The sequence below is a fragment of the Pseudophryne corroboree genome, chromosome 4 (genome assembly GCF_028390025.1).
Source record: "Pseudophryne corroboree isolate aPseCor3 chromosome 4, aPseCor3.hap2, whole genome shotgun sequence".
NCBI classification, from domain to species: Eukaryota; Metazoa; Chordata; class Amphibia; order Anura; family Myobatrachidae; genus Pseudophryne; species Pseudophryne corroboree.
Window position 1 is genome coordinate 756,002,481 of NC_086447.1, and position 26,956 is coordinate 756,029,436.

At 47.8% G+C, this 26,956-nt stretch overlaps 1 protein-coding gene across 2 annotated transcripts in view; it reads left to right on the forward strand.

Annotated features, from left to right (window-relative positions):
• The window catches only part of KIZ (kizuna centrosomal protein), a 352,705-nt gene extending 326,126 nt beyond the window's left edge, over positions 1-26,579 (forward strand). The window contains exons 11-12 of one of the 2 annotated variants that reach the window (XM_063918180.1): positions 5,685-5,755; positions 24,439-24,525. In XM_063918180.1, the coding sequence (XP_063774250.1) occupies positions 5,685-5,719 (35 nt within the window). In that variant the 3' untranslated portion in view covers positions 5,720-5,755; positions 24,439-24,525. Of the gene's footprint in view, positions 1-5,684; positions 5,756-24,438 lie in introns of both variants that reach the window. The other variant, XM_063918179.1, reaches the window with a different exon arrangement.
• Positions 26,580-26,956: the final 377 nt, after the last annotated feature.

Consider the following 26,956-nt stretch of genomic DNA (forward strand, 5'->3'; position numbering starts at 1 on the left):
AGATGCACACCAAGTAAAGTAAGCATTCCAGACCCTGTGGTAAATCCAAGCAGAAGCCGGCTTATGGGCCTTCAACATAGTTTGAACGACCGCCTCAGAAAAACCCTTGGCCCTCAGGACGGAAGCTTCAAGAGCCATGCCATCAAAGCCAGATGGGCCAAGTCCTGGTAAACACAAGGGCCCTGAACGAGGAGGTCTGGTCATTGTGGAAGTAGAAGGGGACAATCTAGCGAGAGGCCTTGTAGATCGGAGAACCAGTGCCGTCTGGGCCATGCTGGAGCGATCAGAAGTAACTTTCCGCCTTCGTGCTTGAACTTCCGTATTACTCTGGGCAGGAGTGACACTGGAGGGAACACGTACGGCAGCCGAAAGTTCCATGGGATTGACAGAGCATCCACGAACGCTGCTTAAAGATCCCTTGACTTTGCTCCGAAGACCGTAACCTTGTGATTGTGTCGAGATGCCATCAGGTCCACATCTGGAAGGCCCCACTTGTCCACGAGATGTTGAAACACCTCTGGGTGGAGGCTCCATTCTCCGGCGTGTACGTTCTGACGACTGAGAGAGTCCGCTTTCCAGTTTAGGACCCCCGGAGTGAACACTGCGGATTTGGCCGGCAGATGGCGTTCTGCCCACTGAAGAATCCGTGATACTTCCCTCATTGCCATGCAGCTTCGAGTGTCGCCTTGATTATTGATGTACGCCACCGTGGTGGCGTTGTCCGATTGTACTTGAACAGGTCTGTTCTGTATTAGATGCTGGGCCATTGTCAACGCATTGAACACTGCCCACAGTTCCAGAATATTTATCGGGAGTAGAGATGACTCCTTGGTCCACCGACCCTGAAAAGAGTGTTGTTCCAACACCGCGCCCCAACCTCTCAGACTGGCATCTGTCGTCAGCAGGACCCAGTTGGATATCCAGAAGGGACGGCCCCTGCTCAATCGTTGGTCCTGAAGCCATCAGCTCAGTGACAGGCGGACCTCCGGAGACAAGGAGATCATGTGAGATCTAATCCAGGGAGGCAGGCCGTCCCACTTGGTCAGAATTAACTTCTGTAGAGGGCGAGAATGGAATTGAGCATACTCCACCATGTTGAAAACCAACACCATGAGACCTAGCACTTGCATTGCCGAATGTATCGACACTTGCGGACGAGATAGGAAGCATCGAATCCTGTCCTGAAGCTTAAGGACTTTCTCCTGAGACAAGAACAACCGTTGGTTGTGAGTGTCCAATAACGCTCCCAGGTGTACCATGCTCCAAACAGGAACCAGGGAGGATTCTTCCAGTTGATCAGCCACCCGTGGGCTTTCATGAACTGGACCGTCAGATCTAGATGACACAGCAGAAGTTCTGGGGAATTTGCCAGGATCAACAAATCGTCCAAGAACGGTAGGATCCTGACCCCTTGACGGCAGAGTGTAGCCGTCATGACCGCCATTACTTTGGTGAAAACTCGGGGAACCGTTGTCAAACCAAAGGGTAACGCCCGAAATTGTTAATGAAGGTTGCCCACCGCAAACCTGAGGTACTGCTGATGTGACACTGCAATAGGAATATGCAGGTAGGCATCCTGTATGTCCAGGGAGACCATATAGTCCCTAGGTTCCAAGGCCAAAACAATAGAGTGCAATGTTTCCATACGAAACTTGGAGACCCGCACATACTTGTTCAAGGACTTCAGATTGAGAATGGGCCGCGAGGACCCGTTCGGTTTCGGGACTAGAAACAGCGGTGAATAGTACCCCTTGCCTCTCTGAGCCAGAGGCACCTGTACTACCACTCCTGTGGACAGGAGGGAATGTACCACCGAATGCAGAGTGTTTGCCTTTGTCGGGTCCAGAGGAACATCTGTCAGGCAAAATCGATGAGGGGGCGATTCTTGAAGGATACGGCGTAACCTCGAGTGACGACTTCCCTTACCCAGGCATTGGAAGTGGTCTTCAACCATTCCTGGGCAAAACCTATAAGTCTGCCCCCCACCCTGGGATCCCCCAGAGGGAGGCCTGCCCCTTTATGCGGCAGGCTTGTCAGTTTTGGAAGCAGCCTGACTGGCAGCCCAGGCTCGTTTCGGTCTGGGCTTGGCAGGTCTGGAAGCACAAGCTTGCTTTGGGTACGCCTGACCTTTTGCTTTACCTGGAGGACGAAAGGGCCAAGGGAAAGTACTTTTGGCCTTCTGCGTGGAAGGAGCCGTACTAGGTAGGCAAGCTGTTTTAGCAATAGCCAGATCAGCCACAATCTTATTGAGGTCTTCTCCAAAGAGAATGTCCTTGAAAGGAAGCACCTCCAGGGTTTTCTTGGAATCCATTTCCGCCGACCAGGATCTCAACCAAAGGATACATCTGGCCAAGATGGACGTAGTAGAAGCCTTGGCTGCCAGCACCCCGGCATCGGAGGCCGCCTCCTTAAGGTACAGAGAAGCCGTGGTAATATACGAGAGACATTGTAGAGCATGCTCAGATGCATTAGAAGGCAGCTCCACCTCTAGCTCCTGAGCCCACGCCTCAACTGCTTCAGCTGCCCATGTTGCTGCAATGGTTGGCCTATGCACAGCCCCTCATCAAACAACCCTCCACACGTCTATCCGTCGGTTCCTTCAGAGAGGTGACCGTAGTTACTGGCAGAGCAGAGGAAACTACCATGCGCCCCACATGAGAATCTACGGGTGGAGGAGTTTCCCAATTTTTACATAGCTCCGCAGAGAGAGGATAGCGAGCCAATATAGTCTCTTATTCGGTGTGAATTTCGTCCCCGGATTTTCCCAGGACTCCTGACGTATGTAGTATTCACTCTAGGATTTTTTTAGGGCAGGGTGCTGAGCGTTGAAGAGGGCACATTTTTATTTTGAAGGGCACATTTTTGACGTGACGCTTTGCGCACAAAGCATAGTGCATATGTTTATAGTTTTTGTACATACATTTTGCCCTTAGTTAATCATATACCCATGCGTACATATAAGACACCTAACATCTGTACTGAGAAACATACTGTATATGTCCAGTCTTCTTGAAAGATCGGCTGTAGCATACACATAAGTAGATAATTATAAATGTATTTTCCAGTGCTGAAGTAGTTATAATCCGTATGTGTTATAAAATAGAAAAGTTAAACAATGGGTTAAAATATATAGGAAAAAAATAAGTGTTCTACTAGGGAAATACTGTAAGCAGTACATGCTCGCTGCTTACCCTGTTCTTTCCCTCTTTATCAGAGTGCTGTGATATTTACAGTGCCTCCTCTGCCATCCAGTTGGCTAAGGATAGAAATTTGTGTTCCAATTTCAGAGGTGGGCAAGGAGTAGACAACAACATTGTAACATGCACTCTGACTGTTGCATTCTGTATACAAAGGGGCGATTTATGGTCCTGCAGGGTGCACTGAAAAAGGGCAGGGTGCTTTTTCACATTTCGAAAATGGGCAGGGTGCAGCACCTTGCTGATACAGCCTAGAAGGAACACTACGTATGTCAGCCAGGTGTTGAGAATGAGGTAAAACTTGTTTAACCACCTTCTTACGTTTGACTCTGTCCGGTTTTTAGAGACAGTATCAGGCTCAGGTTCATCAGAGACCTGAAGAATGATCCTGATAGCCTCAATCAAATCAGGGACATCCAACATTGACTTTGCTTCCCCATCAGAAGCATCTGAGTCAGTGTCTGTGGGGTCAGTATATGCACCATCCTCCTCAGAGGATGTGTCCGGGATAGCAGTGGATTATGAGGAGGTAATGGCCCTTTTAGAAGATGTCTTAGTCTTAGGTGGGTGAGAGTGAGACTTGGATTTAGTCAGTGACCGGTACATTTGCTGTAACTGAGTGGAGATTTGATCTGCCCATGGCGGATTAATTGCAGGGACCATAAACTGCTGCATTGGCACAGGTGGTCCCACAGGGGGCGCCAGTTTAGTTACAAGCGTGTTTAACAATATGGAAAAGGTAACCCAAAGTGGGTCATTTGTTGCCCCCGGTGCTACGGACCCACTGGGGGGTAAGGACCCCCCTGAACCTGAACTCTCTGCTGCCATATTTTCCTCCAAAATGTCCGCGGTATCACCACCACGCAATGTGGGAGAAGCCCCGGCTCCGTTGCCTTGTGTAGCTGACATACTAGTAAGCACAATATCGGGCAATCCGGTACAATTCTTAGCAGTGATATATCTAGCAAGAACTCTCAGTGCAGTGTGACTTTCCTGTCAGCACAAACTGGGAATCCAAGAGATATATGGTGACTATAAATCACAAAGAAAAATACACAGCAAGTATATCTTGTGAAATACCTATATTGTTTTAGAAAACCTGACACACTTAGCCCCCTCAGGTTACAGAATATAGGAGTAGCACGCTGAGTGAAATACCCGATATGGCAGCCACGCAGCAGCTACATGCACACACACATATATAGTCACAAGCGTACCATGCAGAAATTATCCACCATAAAACTGCACTGGACTAGCAATACAAAGTAATAGTATAGCTATATATGTTAACAAAAGATATAACAAAGCACAGTAGATACTGGATGTATATCACAGGGTGTTTGTACCACACAGCCCTGAATGTATGCACTCTTTCTTAACTAACACTGTCCCATTGACAGGTAGAATACTTAAGTATCCTGTAAAATGCACAGCGCTGGCGATAATGCGGCTTTACAGAGGAGGATTTGCCCCAGCAGTCCAGGGAACAGCGCAGCTCCGTGTGATGGCGGCTGACAGAGTGAGGGAGAGATATGCCGCTCCAGGGCGGGAACATTTACCCAAATGGCGCCCTGGGGCTGGGGGAGGGGCTACAGGTTAGGGCTTATCCCCCTGCTGGCTTCCCCACCGGGCATTGCGGGCTTTGATTAAAAATTGGGTTTTTAGGAGAGAAAAAACCCCACCTGTGCCCTGCGTCCAGTGACTAGTGGAGCGGCTGCCCGGTTACAGTATCCACGCCAGCTCGCGTGGCCCACCTCCCACGGCCGCACTGGATCACGGTAAACAGCGGGCCAAAGAGACCCCTTACCTCCCCTTGTACCTGCGGCCATGCTATCCTGGAGGTCAGCAGCGGGTGTGTGTGACTAACAGAAAGACACCGGAGCCTCCGCTGTAGTTACCTAGCAACCAGGGCGCGGGAGTATACAGCGCCGCTTGGGGAGTGATGGAGCTGCAGCAAAGGATGTCTTATCTGACATACATAAAAGCTGCAGCCCTTGAAGTCTTCAAAAGTTCTTCTTTTCTTCTAATAAAGCTATAATATGGGCTGCAACGGCAGCCCCCCTGTTGATTGCCTGCTTACTGCATGGTACCAACTTACAAACTGAGCTCCTGTGCATGGAGGCGGGGTTATAGAGGAGGCGGCGCTGTGCATCTTGGGAACAGTCAAAGCTTTGAGCCTGTTGGTGCCTCGGATCAAGATCCTACTCTACACCCCCGATGTTAATACTTGTGGAGCCCAGTGTATCCCACAGCAGAAATTAGAATTTTCCCTGTATTTTGGCTTTGTGATACCAGGACCGCAGGGTTTTCATTTTTCAGTTACAGGGCACTGCTAGGAGAGCCTGTGACATTTACAAGTGTTTGCCCCAAGTTGACTGTTCAACTTCAGCTGGAATGAGGGACGTGGTACAATAATAAAAATGTAAAAAAATAACCTGAAGAGGAAAACCTAATGTAAACCAAAAACATTTTTCTTTTTATTCACAGAAAAGAAAATGAAATTTCAGTGCCAACAAATATGAAATCCAGGATAGGTCCATCTAACATTAAGTCTAAAGGTGAGTATTTTATTGAATTGCTTAAAAAAATGTTGGTAAAACAGTTATCAAGGAGAAATTGTGAAAGTTATTGGATAGACGTTACCACTGTATTTCATATTATGAATCTGATTTAGAGTTGCATGTAATACAGTCGAAACTCCGGATGTCTAGCAAAGTCATAAGTTCTACGCAACCATCCATCCGCATTCTGAGCATACATATCTATGCACTCACGCTGCCCCAGATAACCAGCAACAAGAGCAGCTGTCAGCACTAGTTACCGCACTTACAGTATATCTACCGCGTGCTTGGTGCAGCAGATGCACACTCCCTATGCTCAACTCAGAATAGGTTGCAACTTTCACTACATGCCCATGGGATGCTTATGCCCTGTTGCTGCCTAGCCAAACAGTATTGCCCATTCAGTCATCGGTGAGAAGCGACTAAGATGCCTGCGACTCGCTCTCAGTTGCGTATGTTGGCTGTGGCGCTTGAGCTGTTGGATGCAGCCACATTGGAACTTGCATGTTGTTGACATCTGTAAGTTTAGCAGAGTACAAAGCATGTCATCACAGATATAGCAGGGAAGTCGCCAGCTATGCCGATGTCGGTATTCTGGCTGCCGGCATCCCGATACCATCCCTTCAAATCCGAGGTGATTCTAATATGCTTATAATCTACAACAATGCCCCTTATAATAATAAGAATCCCCAGGACAGCAAATTTAAAACATACATTTAAGGAATTCAAAAGGGTTCCACTTGGAAGGGGTGTAAACACATTGTCTGAGCAGTGTGCAATGATGTGAAGCCCAATATAGTTTCCTCACAGCAGTTCCAACTAATGGTAAAGAAAATATTTGGGAAATGACTAGTTATAATCAACGTCAAGTAGCATCCAATAGGGAGACCTAAGCAAACAAGAAGACCTGTAAAACAGTCAGGGTGTGGATTTTAACTGCTATGTAATGATCATGCTTCATGTACTAGATGCAGGGCAGGATTAAGGTGTGTGTGGGCCCTAGGGCAACTTATTTGTGGGGTTCTCTACCAATAAAATTATATTATGTCACACAGTGTTCCACCATTATACACGTTATGCCACAGTGCCCAATTATAAACATGCCACACAGTGCACCCAATTATGTAACACACTGCCCCTTAGTATGTCATACAGTGCCACAGAATGCCCCCCACTATGCCACACAATGCCTCTAGTATTAATACTATGCCCACAGTGCCACCAGTATTAATATTATACCCCACAGTGCTTTCCCAGTATGCCACACAATGCCCCCAATATTTGGCCTCCCATGGTCCTCCACTATGCCACACAATGCCCTCAGTATTATGCCCACAGTGCACCCATTATTCATATTATGCCCCACCGTACTCCCCCAATATGCCACACAATGCCCTCAGTATTAATATTATGCCCCTGCAGTATTAATAGTAAAGCATGCTCATATGTATTAACTGTCCAACTACACACTGCTGGTTCACGTTACCTGTTACAGTAAATTGCTCTGTGACTCACTCAGCTTTCATTCAGGCTACAATTTACATATTCTACCAAGAGTTCATTTAAAAAGGGGACCAAGGCTCACTACGAAGCCTTTGATAAAGGAAAAGATTGTGGTCCAAGAAACAGGATGCAGGTCGACACTTAGTGAGTATGTCGACATGCGATCGGTGGGATCCTGATACGAGTGTAATGTAACTAAGAGCGAGAGCATTTTAACCACGCAGTGTTATGGCTTTAAACGTGATGCTTTTCGACATGTTGATATAACCAGCTGAACCCAAGAAAGAAAGGGTTACAATGCTCCTATCCACAACTCACAAAAAGTTAATGTATCTAAACAACAATTTAAAAACAAAAGTAGCAATATACTGTTATGGAAAAGACGCAGTGCTTATACTTAAATAGACTGTACAATGACACACCGATAAAGCATGCACTGTTATACTGGATGGATAACCCCCCCCCCACACACACACAATATAATAGATACTCCTCTGGTCAGGGAAATGACAAAGCTACAGTATAGTTATAATTCCAAGTAGGACGTGAACATCAAAAGTATTACTAACTAGCTGTAATGCCCACTGTTGTCTGACTGATAGGTTTATGGGGTTTTCTCTCTCTGTCATATTTGCCTACCCCCCGGAACGGCCGGAGGCTACCGGAAATCGAGTGCTGCTCCTGGCCTCCCAGAAAGAAATAAAAGTATCCCATAGTGTCATCCAGCCGGCGCTGCCCACTTCCCCAAGTAAAGCGGGCGAGCCAAGCGGCTGATGATGTGAATCGTGCTCATTTGCGTCATTGTAGCCACACCCTCTGATTTATTGACATTGTATAGTTGAGGGCGGAAACCACAATGACCCTATCATGTGTGTACGTTCCTCGCACTGCCCACTTATGCCATCTCACGCCCCCTCACTCTCCCACACTGTGCTGACCTGGCTGCACTCTCCCAGAGGTGGCAGCCAGAATGTCGGCAAGTATGTTCTCCACGCTGCCCCCTACATTTCACTCTTCCCCATACCAACACTTTCTCCCCAGCTTTTTTTCTTCCTGTCCCTCTGTTACCGCCCCCTCACTTTCTCCTATGCATCTTTGAACCTGGTGGGAGGGGTCATATCTCAATGACAATATTTTATCAGCAGTCGATTTTATTATATAGATTAGGGTTTCAAAATCTGCTTTCCACCGCCAAAATTTCCCCTCCCCCTGACTCAGTTGTATGGTCATCTGGTCGGTGTCAGTGACTTGGCAAGAGGATAGGAAGAGAGACAATCAAGGTAATTCTATTGGGTCTTATAAGCCAGCTCTGGGGCATATTGTTCCTGACTAACTTAGTTTTGCCATTATGAATGTAAGATATTACTTTTAATGTACAGTCCCGGTAGAAAACATTCACCTAACCACAATAGAGTTTTGACAATGATTGACAGTCATTCCCTCTTTATATCTAATCACTTTTTTGTTAGAGAGGTTACATACCTTATCCACAGGGCTGTCACTATCTGCATATGCTCCCCCATATCACTGTGCATATTGTTTCTCTAGTATCCATTAGGGATATTGGGGGGACTTAGTTCGATGGGGTATAGACGGGGTCCAAAGGAGCCGGTGCACTTTAAATTTCTTCAATGGGTGTGCTGGCTTCTCCCCTCTATGCCCCCTCCCACAGGCAGTTTAGTAAAAAGTGCCCTCAGGAGAGGATGCACATCTCTGCAGCTCCAGAGAGTTTTCTTCAGTTTACTTTAACACTTTGTTATTTTCGGTATGCTGTTTGGACAACAGCATACCTGCGCCGTGGGAGTTGGGGGGGGGGGGCGCGGTCAACGGCCTTGCGAGGTGTCAGAGCTGCTTCCCCGCTGCAGGACCACCGTCCTGAGAGGTTGTTTGTACAGTGGGGCACTGCGCCTTAGCTGTCGCAATCGAAGCATGCCACACTCCCCTAACAGATGCCTGAAGGTGACGACAGTGGTGAGTACAAACCGGGGGCCCCGGTTCACGGTGTGGCTGGGCGCGGCATATGGGACCCTCCTGGGGGGGACCCGCTAGAGCCCTCTGTGTAAAGACATTGCCAGTATAAAAAACTCAGTAGCTCCGGCGCCATTGGGGGGGGGCGGAGCTACCTCAGAGCGGGACCAGCGGCGTTTTGGCGCCTTCCCCTACTTACTGCAGCAGGCACACACAGCTCTTACTGACACTCAGAAAACGCTGGTAAACTGGTACAGGGTGTAGCAAAGGGGGAGAGCCGCTATTGTTCACAATCTATGTCCTATAAAGGACAGAAATCATAAGTGTTTCACCGTGATATTATAAGCTGACAGCCTCACTGGGGTGTGCTGGTTCTCTCTCTCTATATATATATATATATATATATATGTCTCCCTCTCACATACAGTAAGGGCAGGCTTGTTAAGTTTTACTGTCTGTGTGTATGTGTATGTCATTGTGATTTACTGTGAACATGGGTAAACACAAACTATGCAGTGTATGCCACACCAGATTCTCTCCCTTATCATTTGATTCTGTTTCATGTGAACAATGCAGCCAATCTGCACAACTCAGTGAGGGGGCTGGGGGAGAGGGTCAAGAGCTTTCCTGGCTAGGGGCCCTTTAGAATATGATGTCTGATACGTCATCACAACTCACTGCTATTGTTCAGAAAACTCAGCTACAACAACAGGCTGGCTGTTGTAGACTTAGCTAGGGCAGATGTTACACAACCCCCCCCCCCCCCCCCCTCCTCTAACTCAGGACCACAAAAGTGTGGTTTACCCGCCTTACTCTCTGATTCAGATGAGGATATACAGGAGGCTGGGGAGGTCTTGGATCCCGTTAGTGGGTATTCCGCTTCTGCTCATGGTATTGAACCCCTCATTCTGGCTATACAGGACATGTTAAAACTCCCTCTAGAGGACACTGCGTCACAGCAGTCATTTTTCATTACACAAAACAAGCCTAATGTCACTTCCCTGATTCTGCAGAGTTAGGTGACCTATTTAAGTTAGGCTGGAAAAATACAGACAAAAAATACCAAGTGTCAATAAGATTTTTGCACACTTTCCCATTTGCTCCTGAAGGTAGGAAATTCTGGGAAGAACCCCCGGGAGTTGACGTATCAGTCTCTCGACTGTCAAATAAGGCGGTGCGGCCTGCCCCAGGCTCCTTTACCATAAAGGACCCTGTGAACAGAAAAATAGAGACTACACTAAAGTCTATCTGCACGGCAGCAGGTGTATCGCAAAGGCCAGTCATAGCAGGTTGCTGGATGACCCATGCCATTCACATGTGGGCTTCTCAAATTCAGGAGGGCCTCTCCAGGGATATGCCTCTGGTCACTACGGTGACTCTCCTGAAGCACATCCAGGACACTGCACGCGTCCTGTGTGACTCGCTCAATGAGATGGGCAATATTAATGCTAGGACTTCTGCCATGGCAGTGTCGGTGCGCAGGGCCTTGTGGTTGCGTCAGTGGATAGCGGACGCAGAGTCAAAGTGCAGTGTGGAATCTCCCCTTTTCTGGGTAATGGCTCTATGGGGTTGAGTTGGTATAGGTGGATTTCCAAAATCACTGCAGGGGAATCAGCGTTTCTCCCCTCTGGGGCCCCGCCGGCTAGGCGTACCTACCCGACCCCGTCTGTCCAGTCCTTTCGGTCTAACAGATTTCGATCTAGGGCCAGGGGTGCCTCCAATGTGGCTAGAGGCACCAGAGGTAAGGCAAGAAGACCTGCGAACACTGGTTCTCAGGAACAGAGCACCAGTTCTGCTTCCACTAAGTCCACAGCATGACGGTGCCCACCCACCCCGAGGGGATCTCGAGGTGGGAGCTCAACTGCCTCACTTCAGCTACATCTGGGAGGGTTCCTGCCAGGATACCTGGGTCAAGCACCTCATTTCTCAGGGCTACAAGCTGGAGTTTGACAGTGCTCCTCCCCAACGAATTTTCAAGTCAGGCTTACCAGCTTTGGAGGATATGCAAGTTATGTTGCAACAGGCCATCCAAAAGTTGGTCCAGTCCCACGTCATTGTTCCAGTACCAATACCACAATGAGGAAAGGGTTATTACTCCAACCTGTTTGTGGTACCGAAACCGGACGGTTTGGTAAGACCCATTTTGAATCTAAAGTCCTTGAACCCTTGGCTAAAGGTTTGCCTGGAAGAACTGGAATTCATGATATCCTTGGATATCAAGAACGCCTTCCTTCATATTCCAATTTGGCCACCTCATCAGGCTCATCTGTGATTTACTCTACTGGACGATCACTACCAGTTCCAGGCACTACCCTTCAGTCTGTAAACAGCTCTGAGGGTATTCACAAAGGTAATGGCGTAGATGATGTTCCGGGTCAGGGGGGCAATGTTGTCCCTTACCTGGACGATCTCCTGATAAAAGCAAGATCCAGGGAGCTTTTATTGCTCCATATCAACCGCACTATCCAACTTCTGTCACACCATGGGTGGATTCTCAGTTTACAGAAGTCCCACCTGGAGCCAACTCAGTGGCTCCTGTTCCTGGGGATGTTACTGGATACTGTGGCCCAGAAGATGTTCCTCCCGAAGGACAAAGCGAGAACGCTTCAGGAGATGGCCCGCATGGTGCTCAAACCTGCTCGAATGTCTATCCATCTTTGCATAAGATTGTTGGGGAATATGGTTGCCTCATACGAGGCGATCCAATATGTTCCATGCCAGAACATTTCAATTGGTTCTCCTGAGCAAGTGGTCCGGATCACGTCTACAGATGCACCGGATAATACGCCTGTCCCCTCAGGCCAGGATTTCCCTCTTGTGGTGGTTACAGTCCTCCAATCTCCAGGAAGGCAAGAGTTTCGGGATTCAGGATTGGATCCTCCTCACGACGGATGCGAGTGTGAGAGGATGGGAAGCTGTCACCCAAGGGGCTTGGTTCCAGGGCAGGTGGTCAGCCCATGAAGCCCTCCTTCCGATCAACATTCTGGAACTTCGGGCGATCTACAATGCTCTGCTTCAGGCCTCTCCTCTGCTCAAGGATCACGCAATCCAAGTACAGTCTGACAACGCCACAGCAGTGGCGTACATCAATCAGCAGGGAGGGACAAAAAGCAGAGATTGCATGCGAGAGGTGTCAGAGATACTCCTCTGGGCAGAAAGATATGCAAGAGCAATGTCAGCAATCTTCATTCTGGGAGTGGACAACTGGGAAGCGGACTTCCTGAGTCGTCACTATCTCCAGCCGGGGGAGTGGGGGCTCCACTATCAGGTGTTTCAGCAGATCATCGACCGGTGGGATTGCCCACAAATAGACATGATGGCTTCTCGACTCAACAAGAAGCTTCACTGGTATTGCTCATGAACCAGGGACCCTCAGGCGAGGGCAGTAGATGCACTGACGTTGCCTTGGCCTTACCGGCTGGTCTATCTGTTTCCTCTGATTCTGTTGCTTCCAAGGGTGCTAAAGCGAATACGAAATCAGGGAGACCAGGCAATTCTGATTGCCCCGAATTGTCCTCGGAGGGCGTGGTACGCGGATCTTCTGGACATGTCCGTCGAAGACCCTCTACCACTAAGAAGAGATCTTCAACAAGGGCCGTTCGTCTACCCGGACTTACGGCAACTTCGTTTGATGGCATGGAGGTTGAGCGGAACATCCTAGCTCACAAGGGCCTTTCCAAGAAGGTTATTGCTACCATGGTTCAGGCCTGGAAACCTGTGACGTCAAAACACTATCATCATATCTGAAGAAGTTATGTCTCTTGTTGCAAGGAATGCACGTATTCGCCTGCAGAGTTCCAATTGGGACGTTTCTTATGTTTCCTGCAGGCAGGTGTGGATACGGGCTTAAGTCTGGGTTCCATTAAGGTCCAGATTTCAGCGCTCTCAATTTTCTTTCAGAAGAAATTGGCTGTGTTGCCAGAAGTTCAGACCTTCTTGCAAGGGGGCGCCACATACAACCTCCTTTTGTGTCACCTACGGCACCCTGGGATTTGAATGTGGTGTTGGAATTTCTACAGTCCTCCTGGTTTGAACCTCTGATGACGGTAGAAGACAAGTACCTCACGTGGAAGACCCTGGCTTCTGCTAGACGTGTCTCAGAATTGGGGGCCTTATCGTGTAAAAGTCCCTACTTGGTCTTTTACAAGGACAAAGCGGAGCTCAGGACTAGGCAGCAGTTCCTGATGAAGGTGTTCTCTGCATTCCACTTGAATCAGCCTATTGTGGTTCCGTCCAGTTCTGGCACTTCTGCTCCTCCGGAGGCATTAGATGCTGTGCGAGCCTTGAAGATCTGTCAAGCTAACGGCTCGGGTGAGAAAGACGGATTCCTTGTTCGTGCTCTGTGATGCGCAGAAAAAGGGTTGTTCTGCTTCAAAGCAGTCCATTGCTCGTTGGATTAGGCTTACTATCCAACAGGCCTCTGTGTCGGCAGCCTTACCTGTTCCTAAGTCTCTTGAGGCCCACTCTACAAGATTGGTGGGCTCTTCCTGGGTGGCTACCTGTGGAGTCTCGGCCTTGCAACTATGCCGAGCCGCTACCTGGTCGGGGAAGAACACTTTTGTGAAGTTCTACAAGTTTGATACCCTGGCTAAAGAGGATACCCAGTTTGGGCAGGTGGTGCTGCAGCAGTCTCCACACGTTCCCGCCTGTTCTGTAAGCTTTGGGACGTCCCCATCGTACGAAGTCTCCCCAATATCCCATTGATGCTAGAGAAAATAGGATTTTAATTACCTACAGGTAAATCCTTTTCTCGTAGTCCATAAGGGATATTGGGTGCCCTCCTCTGTGCGTTGACTTTTCTGCAGGTTCTCTTTTACATGGTTACCTGTTCAGCTGTTGCTGTTGTTGTTACCAGACCTTGCTGGTCGTTGTATGTTAGTGGTGTGCTGGTGTATAAATCTCACCACTCGTTGTTATGTTCCTTCTCTCATATATGTGCTTTCTCCTTCAAGCACTGTTTTACATATAACTGCCTGTGGAAGGGGGCATAGAGGGGAGGAGCCAGCACACCCAGTGAAGAAATTTAAAGTGCATCGGCTCCTTTGGACCTCGTCTATACCCCATCGTGCTAAGTCTCCCCAATATCCCTTATGGACTACGAGAAAAGGATTTACCGGTAGCTAATTACAATCCTATTTTCTCTCCGCATAATGTACCCTTATATCTTTCCCATAAAAGGCTCCCATTGGATTGATTCTTCTCATATCATGTGTATGGCTTGTTAACCCCCCCCCCCCCTCCTATTTAATTCTCCTCTGTATCAACAACAACAACAAGCAGCCCTGGTTCAACGCCCAGCTCAGGCAACTTCGTCGGGCCAGAGAGGAGGCCTATAGCAGCGGTGACAGAGCACTATACAACCAAACTAGGAACTCTCTGACTAAAGGAATCAGGCTAGCAAAAAAGCGGTTCTCGGACAAGCTGACAAACGATCTCTCCACCAGTGACCCCGTATCTGTATGGAAAGGAATGCAATCCATAACCAACTATAAGAAAACATCGAAGTCCACCACCATGCACCAAGACCTAGCAGACGAACTGAACCACTTTTATTGCAGATTCGCAAAAGAAGTCCTCTGCAACCCAAACAGTCACCTTTATGATGCCCCGAACACCGACAGCCAACCCCAGGCACTGTAAGTCGCCCAAGAAGAGGTGGAGGCATTTTTCAAAAGAGCCAAACCCAGGAAAGCTCCGGGTCCTGACGGAGTGTCACCATCTGTCCTAAGAGTATGTGCGGGTCAGCTCGACCCCATATTCACCAAGATCTTCAACAAATCGCTGGAGCTACAGAAAATCCCTTCCTGCCTCAAAAGGTCTACTATCGTCCCGGTCCCCAAGAAACCCTCTATCACGAACCTGAACAACTACAGGCCGATAGCACTGACGTCTGTGGTCATGAAAACGTTCAAGTGTCTGGTTTTGAATCACCTGAAAACTGTGACTGGCCCCCAACTGGACCCCCTACAGTTCGCCTATCAATCGAATTGGTGTGTCGAGGATGCAGTCAACCTGGGCCTGCACTACATTCTACAGCACCTAGACATTCCCGGTACCTACGTGCGGGTCTTGTATGACGATTTCAGCTCGGCTTTCAATACAATCGTCCCCAGCATCCTCCACCCCAAATTACTTTGTCAGGAAGTCTACTATCCAGGAACAGGTAGCTTCTGGGACCCCTAGGCAGATAGGACACAGGTGGTGAAGGCGGGGGAATTCACCTCTCAAGCGCGGTCCATTAGTACAGGGGCCCCTCAGGGCTGTGTCCTCTCACCCCTGCTCTTCTCCCTGTACACAAATGACTGCACCTCAGAGGCACAATCAGTAAAGTTCATCAAATTCGCCGATGACACCACCGTCATCGGCCTCATCAAGGATGGGGATGAATCGGCCTATAGACTGGAAGTAGACCGGTTGGCCCAGTAGTGCATCCACAACAACCTTGAGCTCAACCCCCTCAAAACTGTTGAGATGATAGTGGACTTCAGGAAGAAGTTATCTAGTGCACCTCCGCTAACGATTGCTGACAGTGTGGTATCGCTAGTGGACTCCTTCTTCAAGTTTCTAGGGACCACAATCTCCCAGGACCTTAAATGGGGGTCCAACGCTGATGCCACTGTTGGGAAAGCGCAGCAGAGGTTGTTCTACCTCACTCAACTAAGGAAGTTCAACATCCCACAGAAGCTTCTGCTCCTCTTCTACTACGCGATTGTGGAGTCAGTACTGTGCTCCTCGATACTGGTATGGTACAGCTCCGCCAGCACGAGGGACAGATGCAGGCTCCAAAAGGTGGTTAGAACCACAGAGAAGATCATCAGGGCCGACCTTCCCCCAGTCCAGGACCTGTACCTGTCCAGAGCTAAAAAGCAGGCAATGAAGATAGTAAAAGACCAGCTACACCCCGGCCACAGCATGTTTAACTTGTTTCCTTCAGGCAGGCGTTACAGGGCCGTCCCCGCCAGGTACACCAGAAGCCTCAAAAGTTTCTTTCCCCAAGCGGTCCGCCTGCTGAACTCCTGAACATTGACTGACTAGACGTACATGTAACTAACTTGTGTCCCTATGGTATGCCTATCTGTGTGACTTTACTTGCCCCCCCACCCCCACACACACACACACACACACACCTGCTTATCTGTTACCTACTTGGCTGTTGTATAGCAGACCGAAGACAAATTCCTAGTATACGCAAGTATACCTGGCCAATAAAGCTGATTCTGATTTGTGCAGTGTCACTGTGTCATTAATTGTTAGGGGGCCTCCTGCATAGTGAAACCAGCAAAGGTCTGCTCTGTTAGATAGCTGGTTGATAGGAAATGAGAATACAGCTGCTGTAATTGCTTGCTCACTGCTAAGGACCCTTCCTGTTTATATCCAGGCTGCCCAGCGTCAACAACCCTCCCAAGTAAAAAAAAAAAAAATAGGAGAGGAAAGATTATCGGACTTCTAGTGCTGCTCATTGCTCCAGCCTCCCACAGTCACTCACTGCTGAGCATGAAGTTGTGGATGCTGTGGAGGGGGATAGGGACCCGCAGCCCGCTGCACTTTGAGTAAGAAGGAGGAGGCGGAGCCATCTATGAGGGTGGGTAAGGGGCTGGCCGTGCGCTGTGGAAAAACAGCCTGCGATGCTGCAGACTGCCCAATCAACAAATATCTCCGGCTCTCATCTCCGGCATTGTCATGGCTGCTAATGAGGCAGGGGGTCCAGCATAGACTCTACCCAGTTTCCCGCTGGCCCAATCCGCCCCTGGGAGGAGGTCACTGGGAGGGGCTTGGCTGGGCAGAGATCCGTTTTGCCGAGAGTATGATTCCTGTAAATAAAATTTCTCTGACGTCCTAGTGGATGCTGGGAACTCCGTAAGGACCATGGGGAATAGCGGCTCCGCAGGAGACTGGGCACAAAAGTAAAGCTTTAGGACTACCTGGTGTGCACTGGCTCCTCCCCCTATGACCCTCCTCCAAGCCTCAGTTAGATTTTTGTGCCCGACCGAGCAGGGTGCAATCTAGGGGGCTCTCCTGAGCTTCTTAGAAAAAGTTAGTTTTAGGTTTCTTATTTTCAGTGAGACCTGCTGGCAACAGGCTCACTGCATCGAGGGACTAAGGGGAGAAGAAGCGAACCTGCCTGCTTGCAGCCAGCTTGGGCTTCTTAGGCTACTGGACACCATTAGCTCCAGAGGGATCGAACACAGGCCCAGCCTCGGAGTCCGGTCCCAGAGCCGCGCCGCCGGCCCCCTTACAGAGCCAGAAGCAAGAAGAGGTCCGGAAAATCGGCGGCAGAAGACATCAGTCTTCAACAAGGTAGCGCACAGCACTGCAGCTGTGCGCCATTGCTCCTCAGGCACACTTCACACTCCGGTCACTGAGGGTGCAGGGCGCTAGGGGGGGGCGCCCGGAGCAGCAATAAAAACACCTTGGCTGGCGAAAATACATCACATATAACCCCCAGGGCTATATGGATGTATTTTAACCCCTGCCAGAATATAGCAAAACGCGGGAGAAAAGTCCGCCGAGAAGGGGGCGGAGCCTATCTCCTCAGCACACGGGCGCCATTTTCCCTCACAGCTCCGCTGGAAGGACGTCTCCCTGACTCTCCCCTGCAGTCCTGCACTACAGAAAAGGGTAAAAAAGAGAGGAGGGGCACTAATTTGGCGCAGTTTGATAATATCAGCAGCTATAAGGGGAAAACACATTATATAGTGGTATCCCTATATATATATATATATATATATATATATATATATAGCGCTCTGGTGTGTGCTGGCATACTGTCCCTCTGTCTCCCCAAAGGGCTAGTGGGGTCGTGTCCTCTATCAGAGCATTCCCTGTGTGTGTGCTGTGTGTCGGTACGATTGTGTCGACATGTTTGAGGAGGAAAATGATGTGGAGGCGGAGCAATTGCCTGTAATAGAGATGTCACCCCCTAGGGAGTCTACACCTGAGTGGATGGGCTTATGGAAGGAATTACGTGACAGTGTCAGCTCTTTACAAAAGACGGTTGATGACATGAGGCAGCCGGCTACTCAGCTTGTGCCTGTCCAGGCGTCTCAAAGGCCATCAGGGGCTCTAAAACGCCCGCTACCTCAGATGGCAGACACAGACGCCGACACGGATACTGACTCCAGTGTCGACGATGAAGAGACGATTGTGACTTCCAGTAGGGCCACACGTTACATGATTGAGGCAATGAAAAATGTTTTACATATTTCTGATAATACAAGTACCACTAAAAAGGGTATTATGTTTGGTGAGAAAAAACTGCCTGTAGTTTTTCCTGCATCTGCCTTATAAAGGGGAGGAGTTATTTGGGGTAGATCTATCAGACCTGGTGTCCACGGCAACTGCTGGAAAATCCACATTTTTACCCCAGGTAGCCTCTCAACATAAGAAGACGCCGTATTATCAGGCGCAATCCTTTCGGCCCCATAAGGGCAAGCGAGCAAAAGGCTCCTCATTTCTGCCCCGTGGCAGAGGGAGAGGGAAAAGGCTGCAGCAAACAGCCTGTTCCCAGGAACAGAAGCCCTCTCCCGCCTCTGCCAAGTCCTCAGCATGACGCTGGGGCTTTACAAGCGGACTCAGGCACGGTGGGGGCCCGTCTCAAGTATTTCAGCGCGCAGTGGGCTCACTCACAAGTGGACCCCTGGATCCTTCAGGTGGTATCTCAGGGGTACAAATTGGAATTCGAGACGTCTCCCCCTCGCCGTTTCCTAAAGTCTGCTTTACCGACGTCTCCCTCCGACAGGGAGGCGGTATTGGAAGCCATTCACAAGCTGTATTCCCAGCAGGTGATAATCAAGGTACCCCTCCTGCAACAGGGAAAGGGGTATTATTCCACGCTGTTTGTGGTACCGAAGCCGGACGGCTCGGTGAGACCTATTTTAAATCTAAAATCCTTGAACACTTACTTACAGAGGTTCAAATTCAAGATGGAGTCACTCAGAGCAGTGATTGCGAACCTGGAAGAAGGGGATTATATGGTGTCTCTGGACATCAAGGATGCTTACCTCCATGTCCCAATTTACCCTTCTCACCAAGGGTACCTCAGGTTTGTGGTACAGAACTGTCACTATCAGTTTCAGACGCTGCCGTTTGGATTGTCCACGGCACCCCGGGTCTTTACCAAAGTAATGGCCGAAATGATGATACTCCTTCGAAGGAAGGGAGTTTTAGTTATCCCTTACTTGGACGATCTCCTGATAAGGGCAAGATCCAGGGAACAGTTGGAAGTCGGGGTAGCACTATCTCAGGTAGTGTTGCGGCAGCACGGTTGGATTCTCAATATTCCAAAATCGCAGCTGATCCCGACAACGCGTCTTCTATTCCTAGGGATGATCCTGGACACAGTCCAGAAAAAGGTGTTTCTCCCGGAGGAGAAAGCCAGGGAGTTATCCGAGCTAGTCAGAAACCTCCTAAAACCAGGCCAAGTGTGGCACAAGGGTCCTGGGAAAAATGGTGGCTTCCTACGAAGCAATCCCATTCGGCAGATTCCACGCAAGAACTTTCCAGTGGGACCTGCTGGACAAATGGTCCGGATCTCATCTTCAGATGCATCAGCGGATAACCCTGTCACCAAAGACAAGGGTGTCTCTCCTGTGGTGGTTACAGAGTGCTCATCTTCTAGAGGGCCGCAGATTCGGCATTCAGGACTGGGTCCTGGTGACCACGGATGCCAGCCTGCGAGGCTGGGGAGCAGTCACACAGGGAAGGAATTTCCAGGGCTTGTGGTCAAGCCTGGAGACATCACTTCACATAAATATCCTGGAGCTAAGGGCCATTTACAATGCTCTAAGCCTAGCAAGACCGCTGCTTCAAGGTCAGCCGGTGCTAATCCAGTCAGACAACATCACGGCAGTCGCCCACGTAAACAGACAGGGCGGCACAAGAAGCAGGAGGGCAATGGCAGAAGCTGCAAGGATTCTTCGCTGGGCGGAAAATCATGTGATAGCACTGTCAGCAGTGTTCATTCCGGGAGTGGACAACTGGGAAGCAGACTTCCTCAGCAGGCACGACCTCCACCCGGGAGAGTGGGGACTTCACCCAGAAGTCTTCCACATGATTGTGAACCGTTGGGAAAAACCAAAGGTGGACATGATGGCGTCCCGCCTCAACAAAAAACTAGACAGGTATTGCGCCAGGTCAAGGGACCCTCAGGCAATAGCTGTGGACGCTCTGGTAACGCCGTGGGTGTACCAGTCAGTGTATGTGTTCCCTCCTCTGCCTCTAATACCCAAGGTACTGAGAATTATAAGACGGAGAGGAGTAAGAACTATACTCGTGGCTCCGGATTGGCCAAGAAGGACTTGGTACCCGGAACTTCAAGAGATGCTCACAGAGGACCCGTGGCCTCTACCTCTAAGAAGGGACCTGCTCCAGCAAGGACCCTGTCTGTTCCAAGACTTACCGCGGCTGCGTTTGACGGCATGGCGGTTGAACGCCGGACCCTGAAGGAAAAAGGCATTCCGGATGAAGTCATCCCTACCCTGATCAAAGCCAGGAAGGATGTAACCGCAAAGCATTATCACCGCATTTGGCGTAAATATGTTGCGTGGTGCGAGGCCAGGAAGGCCCCTACAGAGGAATTTCAACTGGGTCGATTCCTGCATTTCCTGCAAACAGGAGTGTCTATGGGCCTAAAATTGGGGTCCATTAAGGTTCAAATTTCGGCCCTGTCGATTTTCTTCCAGAAAGAACTGGCTTCAGTTCCTGAAGTTCAGACGTTTGTCAAGGGGGTACTGCATATACAGCCTCCTTTTGTGCCTCCAGTGGCACCTTGGGATCTCAATGTAGTTTTGGGGTTCCTAAAATCACATTGGTTTGAACCACTCACCACTGTGGACTTAAAATATCTCACATGGAAAGTGGTAATGCTGTTGGCCTTGGTTTCGGCCAGGCGTGTGTCAGAATTGGCGGCTTTATCCTATAAAAGCCCTTACCTGATTTTTCATACGGACAGGGCAGAATTGAGGACTCGTCCTCAATTTCTCCCTAAGGTGGTTTCAGCGTTTCACCTGAACCAGCCTATTGTGGTACCTGCGGCTACTAGGGACTTGGAGGACTCCAAGTTGCTGGACGTAGTCAGGGCCCTGAAAATATATGTTTCCAGGACGGCTGGAGTCAGAAAATCTGACTCGCTGTTTATCCTGTATGCACCCAACAAGCTGGGTGCTCCTGCTTCTAAGCAGACTATTGCTCGTTGGATTTGTAGTACAATTCAGCTTGCACATTCTGTGGCAGGCCTGCCACAGCCAAAATCTGTAAATGCCCATTCCACAAGGAAGGTGGGCTCATCTTGGGCGGCTGCCCGAGGGGTCTCGGCTTTACAACTTTGCCGAGCAGCTACTTGGTCAGGGGCAAACACGTTTGCTAAATTCTACAAATTTGATACCCTGGCTGAGGAGGACCTGGAGTTCTCTCATTCGGTGCTGCAGAGTCATCCGCACTCTCCCGCCCATTTGGGAGCTTTGGTATAATCCCCATGGTCCTTACGGAGCTCCCAGCATCCACTAGGACGTCCGAGAAAATAAGAATTTACTTACCGATAATTCTATTTCTCGTAGTCCGTAGTGGATGCTGGGCGCCCATCCCAAGTGCGGATTGTCTGCAATACTTGTACATAGTTATTGTTAACTAAATCGGGTTATTGTTGTTGTGAGCCATCTTCCAGAGGCTCCTCTGTTATCATGCTGTTAACTGGGTTCAGATCACAGGTTGTACGGTGTGATTGGTGTGGCTGGTATGAGTCTTACCCGGGATTCATGAATCCTTCCTTATTGTGTACGCTCGTCCGGGCACAGTATCCTAACTGAGGCTTGGAGGAGGGTCATAGGGGGAGGAGCCAGTGCACACCAGGTAGTCCTAAAGCTTTACTTTTGTGCCCAGTCTCCTGCGGAGCCGCTATTCCCCATGGTCCTTACGGAGTTCCCAGCATCCACTACGGACTACGAGAAATAGAATTATCGGTAAGTAAATTCTTATTATTTACAGAGCATAGAATCGAGAGGCATATATTTATTTTGTATATTGTCAGCGACTATTACACCCAGGTTAGTCAGAGGAGATCTGTGAAAGAACACACATGTTGTGGGTATTTCTAAAGGTGGGTACACACTAATAGATATATCTGCAGATCAATTGATCTGCAGATATGTCTGTGGATGGATCGGGCAGTGTGCTGTGCATACACACTGCCCGATCCGTCGGGGACTGACGTCATGAACTGGGCGGGCGTGTACACACGCCCGCCCAGTTCAGCTGTCAATCACCGCCGGCCGCCGCAGCATGTGTACGGGTGGTCGGCCGACCGTCCCGTACACACACAGCGACGTGCCAATATATCGGTAGATATATTGGCCGTCGGCTGTGCTGCGCGGCCGACGCGATACGTCTGTGAACGACGGCGTTCACAGACGTATCGGCTATACACACTGGCCGACGGTCACGCGATATATCGGCCATTCAAGAGAACGGCCGATATATCGACCAGTGTGTACGGGCCTTAACATCTATAATTTGCATACTAAATACAGAGCTGCTGATTGGTTGATGGGGCCACTTCTCCACTGGCTCACTTCTCCACTCTTATCACTGCTTAGTAAATGTCCCCCCTAAGCAAATACCAAATACCGCTAGATACATTTGGAATAAATGCACCCAATATACAGTTCCTTTACAGGATTGTTTAAATTATCATAAGCCAGTAAACTGTTTAATACAGAACACATACACATTTTCAATAGTAATGTAATACAGGTTGAGTATCCCATATCCAAATATTCCGAAATACGGACTTTTTTGAGTGAGAGTGAGATAGTGAAACCTTTGTTTTTTGATGGCTCAATGTACACAAACTTTGTTTAATACACAAAGTTATTAAAAATATTGTATTAAATGACCTTCAGGCTGTGTGTATAAGGTGTATATGAAACATAAATGAATTGTGTGAATGTAGACACACTTTGTTTAATGCACAAAGTTATAAAAAATATTGGCTAAAATTACCTTCAGGCTGTGTGTATAAGGTGTATATGTAACATAAATGCATTCTGTGCTTAGATTTAGGTCCCATCACCATGATATCTCATTATGGTATGCAATTATTCCAAAATACGGAAAAATCCCATATCCAAAATACCTCTGGTCCCAAGCATTTTGGATAAGGGAGACTCAACCTGTATTGCAAATAATTAAACAGGTGTACCCTATGAATTAATGCTTTGTATTGTCCCCTCATATGTATACAAGACTGTGTAAAGAAGGATTTTTTTCTTGTGTTATCTGCATATTATCTGTCCCTGAGTTCCATTGTGCCTGTGATCCTGTCATCATTTCTGTTCATACCAACACATTCTAAGGATGTTCATTAAACACAATAAATATCAAATGTCTGTCATCAGTAACGAGTGTAGTAACATTTCATATCATCCTGCCCTAATTGTAAGGGACAAGTTTGCTTTGTTAGCAGCTCAGCTGTATTCCATGTAATCTCAGTGGGATAATAGTGCAGCTATTGAGTGACATGCTCAAAGTGTATTATAGTCAGCAGTCTCCTGCTTATTTTTCAATTCCTACAAGTGTGACCTTACAGCACTATCATTTTGCTTTCAAGGGGTAATTTACTGCTTGTCTAGGTGATAACATGACACGGAAAACTCTATTTTAGTATATTTTTCCTCTGTTTTATAGTAGGTCAGTTAGCTATCTGAGCATATTTACATTGTCTTTACTTTCATAGTTCCACATAGGAAGCTTTATTGTAAAAATAACTTTCATGATTATACAACCTTTTATACAAGATTGGTGTTTAGGCCCCCCTAAAACAGAACGTTCTTCTAGCTGACAATCCGACGCATTGGAACGATAAAACAGCTAAATTCCTGTGTATGGATGATATCGTTCATTGCGCGCTACTGTGGGGTCGTCCGTCGCTTCGTCTGATCTTGCTGCATGTTCAAAAGATCAGGTGATGCGGCTGACGATCCCATGCAGCGCTATGCGGGGGGGGGGCATAGAGGGTGGTCAGGCTGCAGATGGCCCCTTGTGTAGGGACCGCCCGATATGCCGGCCCTCAGATCGTCAGTCGCTTCACCGGTACACATTGTATCGCGTGTAGGGGCCTTTTTTTTTTTACATTTGTAAATACGTTTTATTATCATTATATGAAGATGCATATTTAGGTTTGTCATACATTAATATGCCTTCTTTTATTCTTCCAGCTTTCTGGGGCGAATCTGAAGACAGCAGCTCAGATATTGAAGCCATACTACGACCGCAAACTCAAAATGTAGACGATTTTGATGACTTCTTCGATTAGAGTTCAGAAACGTTGTCCATAATTTAGAATGGAAGAGGCCTGGCTTTACAATTATGATTTACAAGTCACTCTCCCAAAGCAGTTAGTTAGTTTGTCATGTCAGTCATATTTCCAACACAGACTTTGCATGGCAACTATTGGGCACAATGCTACCTGACTATTATTGTACAATGAATACCAAACCAAACAAATTATTCCAAGAATCTATACACACATTTGAAAAAAGGCTACAGATTGGTTAGCAAGCATGCTGAACAGTTAGTAAGATACTAGGTTTTATACTAATGTTGCCTACACTGTGGCAAATTAGCCCAGTGATACAGAGTTCTATTCATGAAGCACTGAAAAGTGTGGAGAAGTGAGCCAGTGGAGAAGTTGCCCATGGCAACCAATCAGCATTGAAGTAACATTTATAATTTGCACACTATGAAATTATACAGAGCAGCTGATTGGTTGCCATGGACAACTTCTCCACTTGCTCACTTCTCCACACTTTTCACTGCTTCACGAATAGACCCAACAATTTTCAAGCACCGTTTTTGCTTTGTCTTTCCATAGAATGCCGTTTTCACATTTAGATTTTGAGGAATTTGTGGTCTATGAACAGAATTTGGACAACAATGGTCAATTCATTCTGTTTCATGAGGAGTTTGAGGGTGTATCGTCTGGTAGGAAGATCATTTTATTCTCTATTGTAGCACTCCCTAGAACTTGTTCTTGTCTATTCCTTCTGGATATCCTCTCTTAGATGGAAGCTTTTCCTATCAACACATTGTAAGCGAATCCCTTCACCTGGCCAAATCTGTGTGACAGGCACCACTCTTTACAGCAGCGGTATCTCGCACAAAAGTGTTGGCTGCCCCATTGGGTAGCAAGCACTTTGTGTGAATCAGGCATTCGGCCGGCTGGGCTAAGGGTGCAAGAAGGGGTGCCTTTGCCGATGTTTAAACACCACAGCAACGACCATTCGCAGCCTTTGCCCGGAAGTGAATTCTCACCATTGACTTTTATGGATTTGCTGAATGGGAATTATGTATTTTTTTTTTTTTTTTTTTGCTACTCCAGAAGCCATTGATGTGAGGCCTTTACTTCAAAACATTTGGGGATCTATTTTAGATGTAATGAAGGTCAAAGTAAGGGGTACTTCCTAAGGAGTCCATTTCCTTTGATCTCATTTTGTCTGCATCATACTCTATTTTATGATATTTGCATGTCAAGACTCTGCAGCCCAGAGCCGGGTTACCATCAAAGCGCTATAAGGAGGCGCCTAGTGGTCCTTGTTGGCCTGATAGCCACCTGTTGGAGCAATACAGTGCTGCAGCTTGATCAGGCTACAGATGCTTCAATGGTTATTGGGGCCTGGCAATTACATGTAGGGACTGAGCATCAGGGCACATCTAGGTCTAAATCCGGCTCTACTGCAGCCACCTGTCTACATTAATTGCACCCCTTCCACCTCAGTAAAATATTTCACGCCATAAGCACAAGGTGCAACATTAAGGCCTGCCTGTAATAGCCTGCGAGTTGCAGGAACTGCTGATTTAGCCCTTAGATCTAAAGCGGTAGTAGTTTAATAAAAAGCAAAAGTAGGTTGTTTTGAAATTCTTACCACTTTAAATCTATGAACTTGCAGTTTATTACATATGTACCTAAATGTTCAAATTAATTTGGCAAAATTGTATTTTATTTCAGATATTGTGTTTTATTGTACTGTACCTCAATGTCTCTGTTTATGGCTACTGCTAGGTCATTTTCCAGTGTCAGAGACTATCCTTATTAACAGGGCTTGAGCTGCCAATGGCTGCTTAATTATCTACATATTATAGATGATGCTGCCACCTTGTGCAGCCAGACACACTTTCCCCAACATCAGCTACAGTTATGTATGGAAACGTTCCCCACCTCTTACACTGTAAGCTAATTTGGGGCAAAGCCATCATTACTTTCCCTTTTATGTCATTGTATGCAAAATGTATTGTGTTTTCCTTACTCTGTAGCGCTGTGTAATATGTTAATGCTTTATAAATAAATGATGATAATAATCATAGGGTATGTGTTACATATATTGTAGAGAAACGTAGTTGTTCTCTTAAGGTGCATACACACGGTGAGCTTCGGGCTAACCCCAATTCTCACTATGTGATAGGGACTAGGTCGGTATCGCAAGCATATAATGACTGTGCTTGTGATACTGGCTTTGTCCAATTTTGGCTAAGTGTCAATTTTAACTATCTTTTCTACAAGATAGTTAAAATTGACTTGCCTACACAGTTTATCTAGGCTTGCGATACCGACCGCGCATCAGGATCGCAAGGTGATTTTCACCTTGCGATCTGCACTGACTTTCCTTACGATTTTGACTATATAGTCAAAATCGTAAGATAAAAATCTCACCGTGTGTACATACCTATAGTTGGATG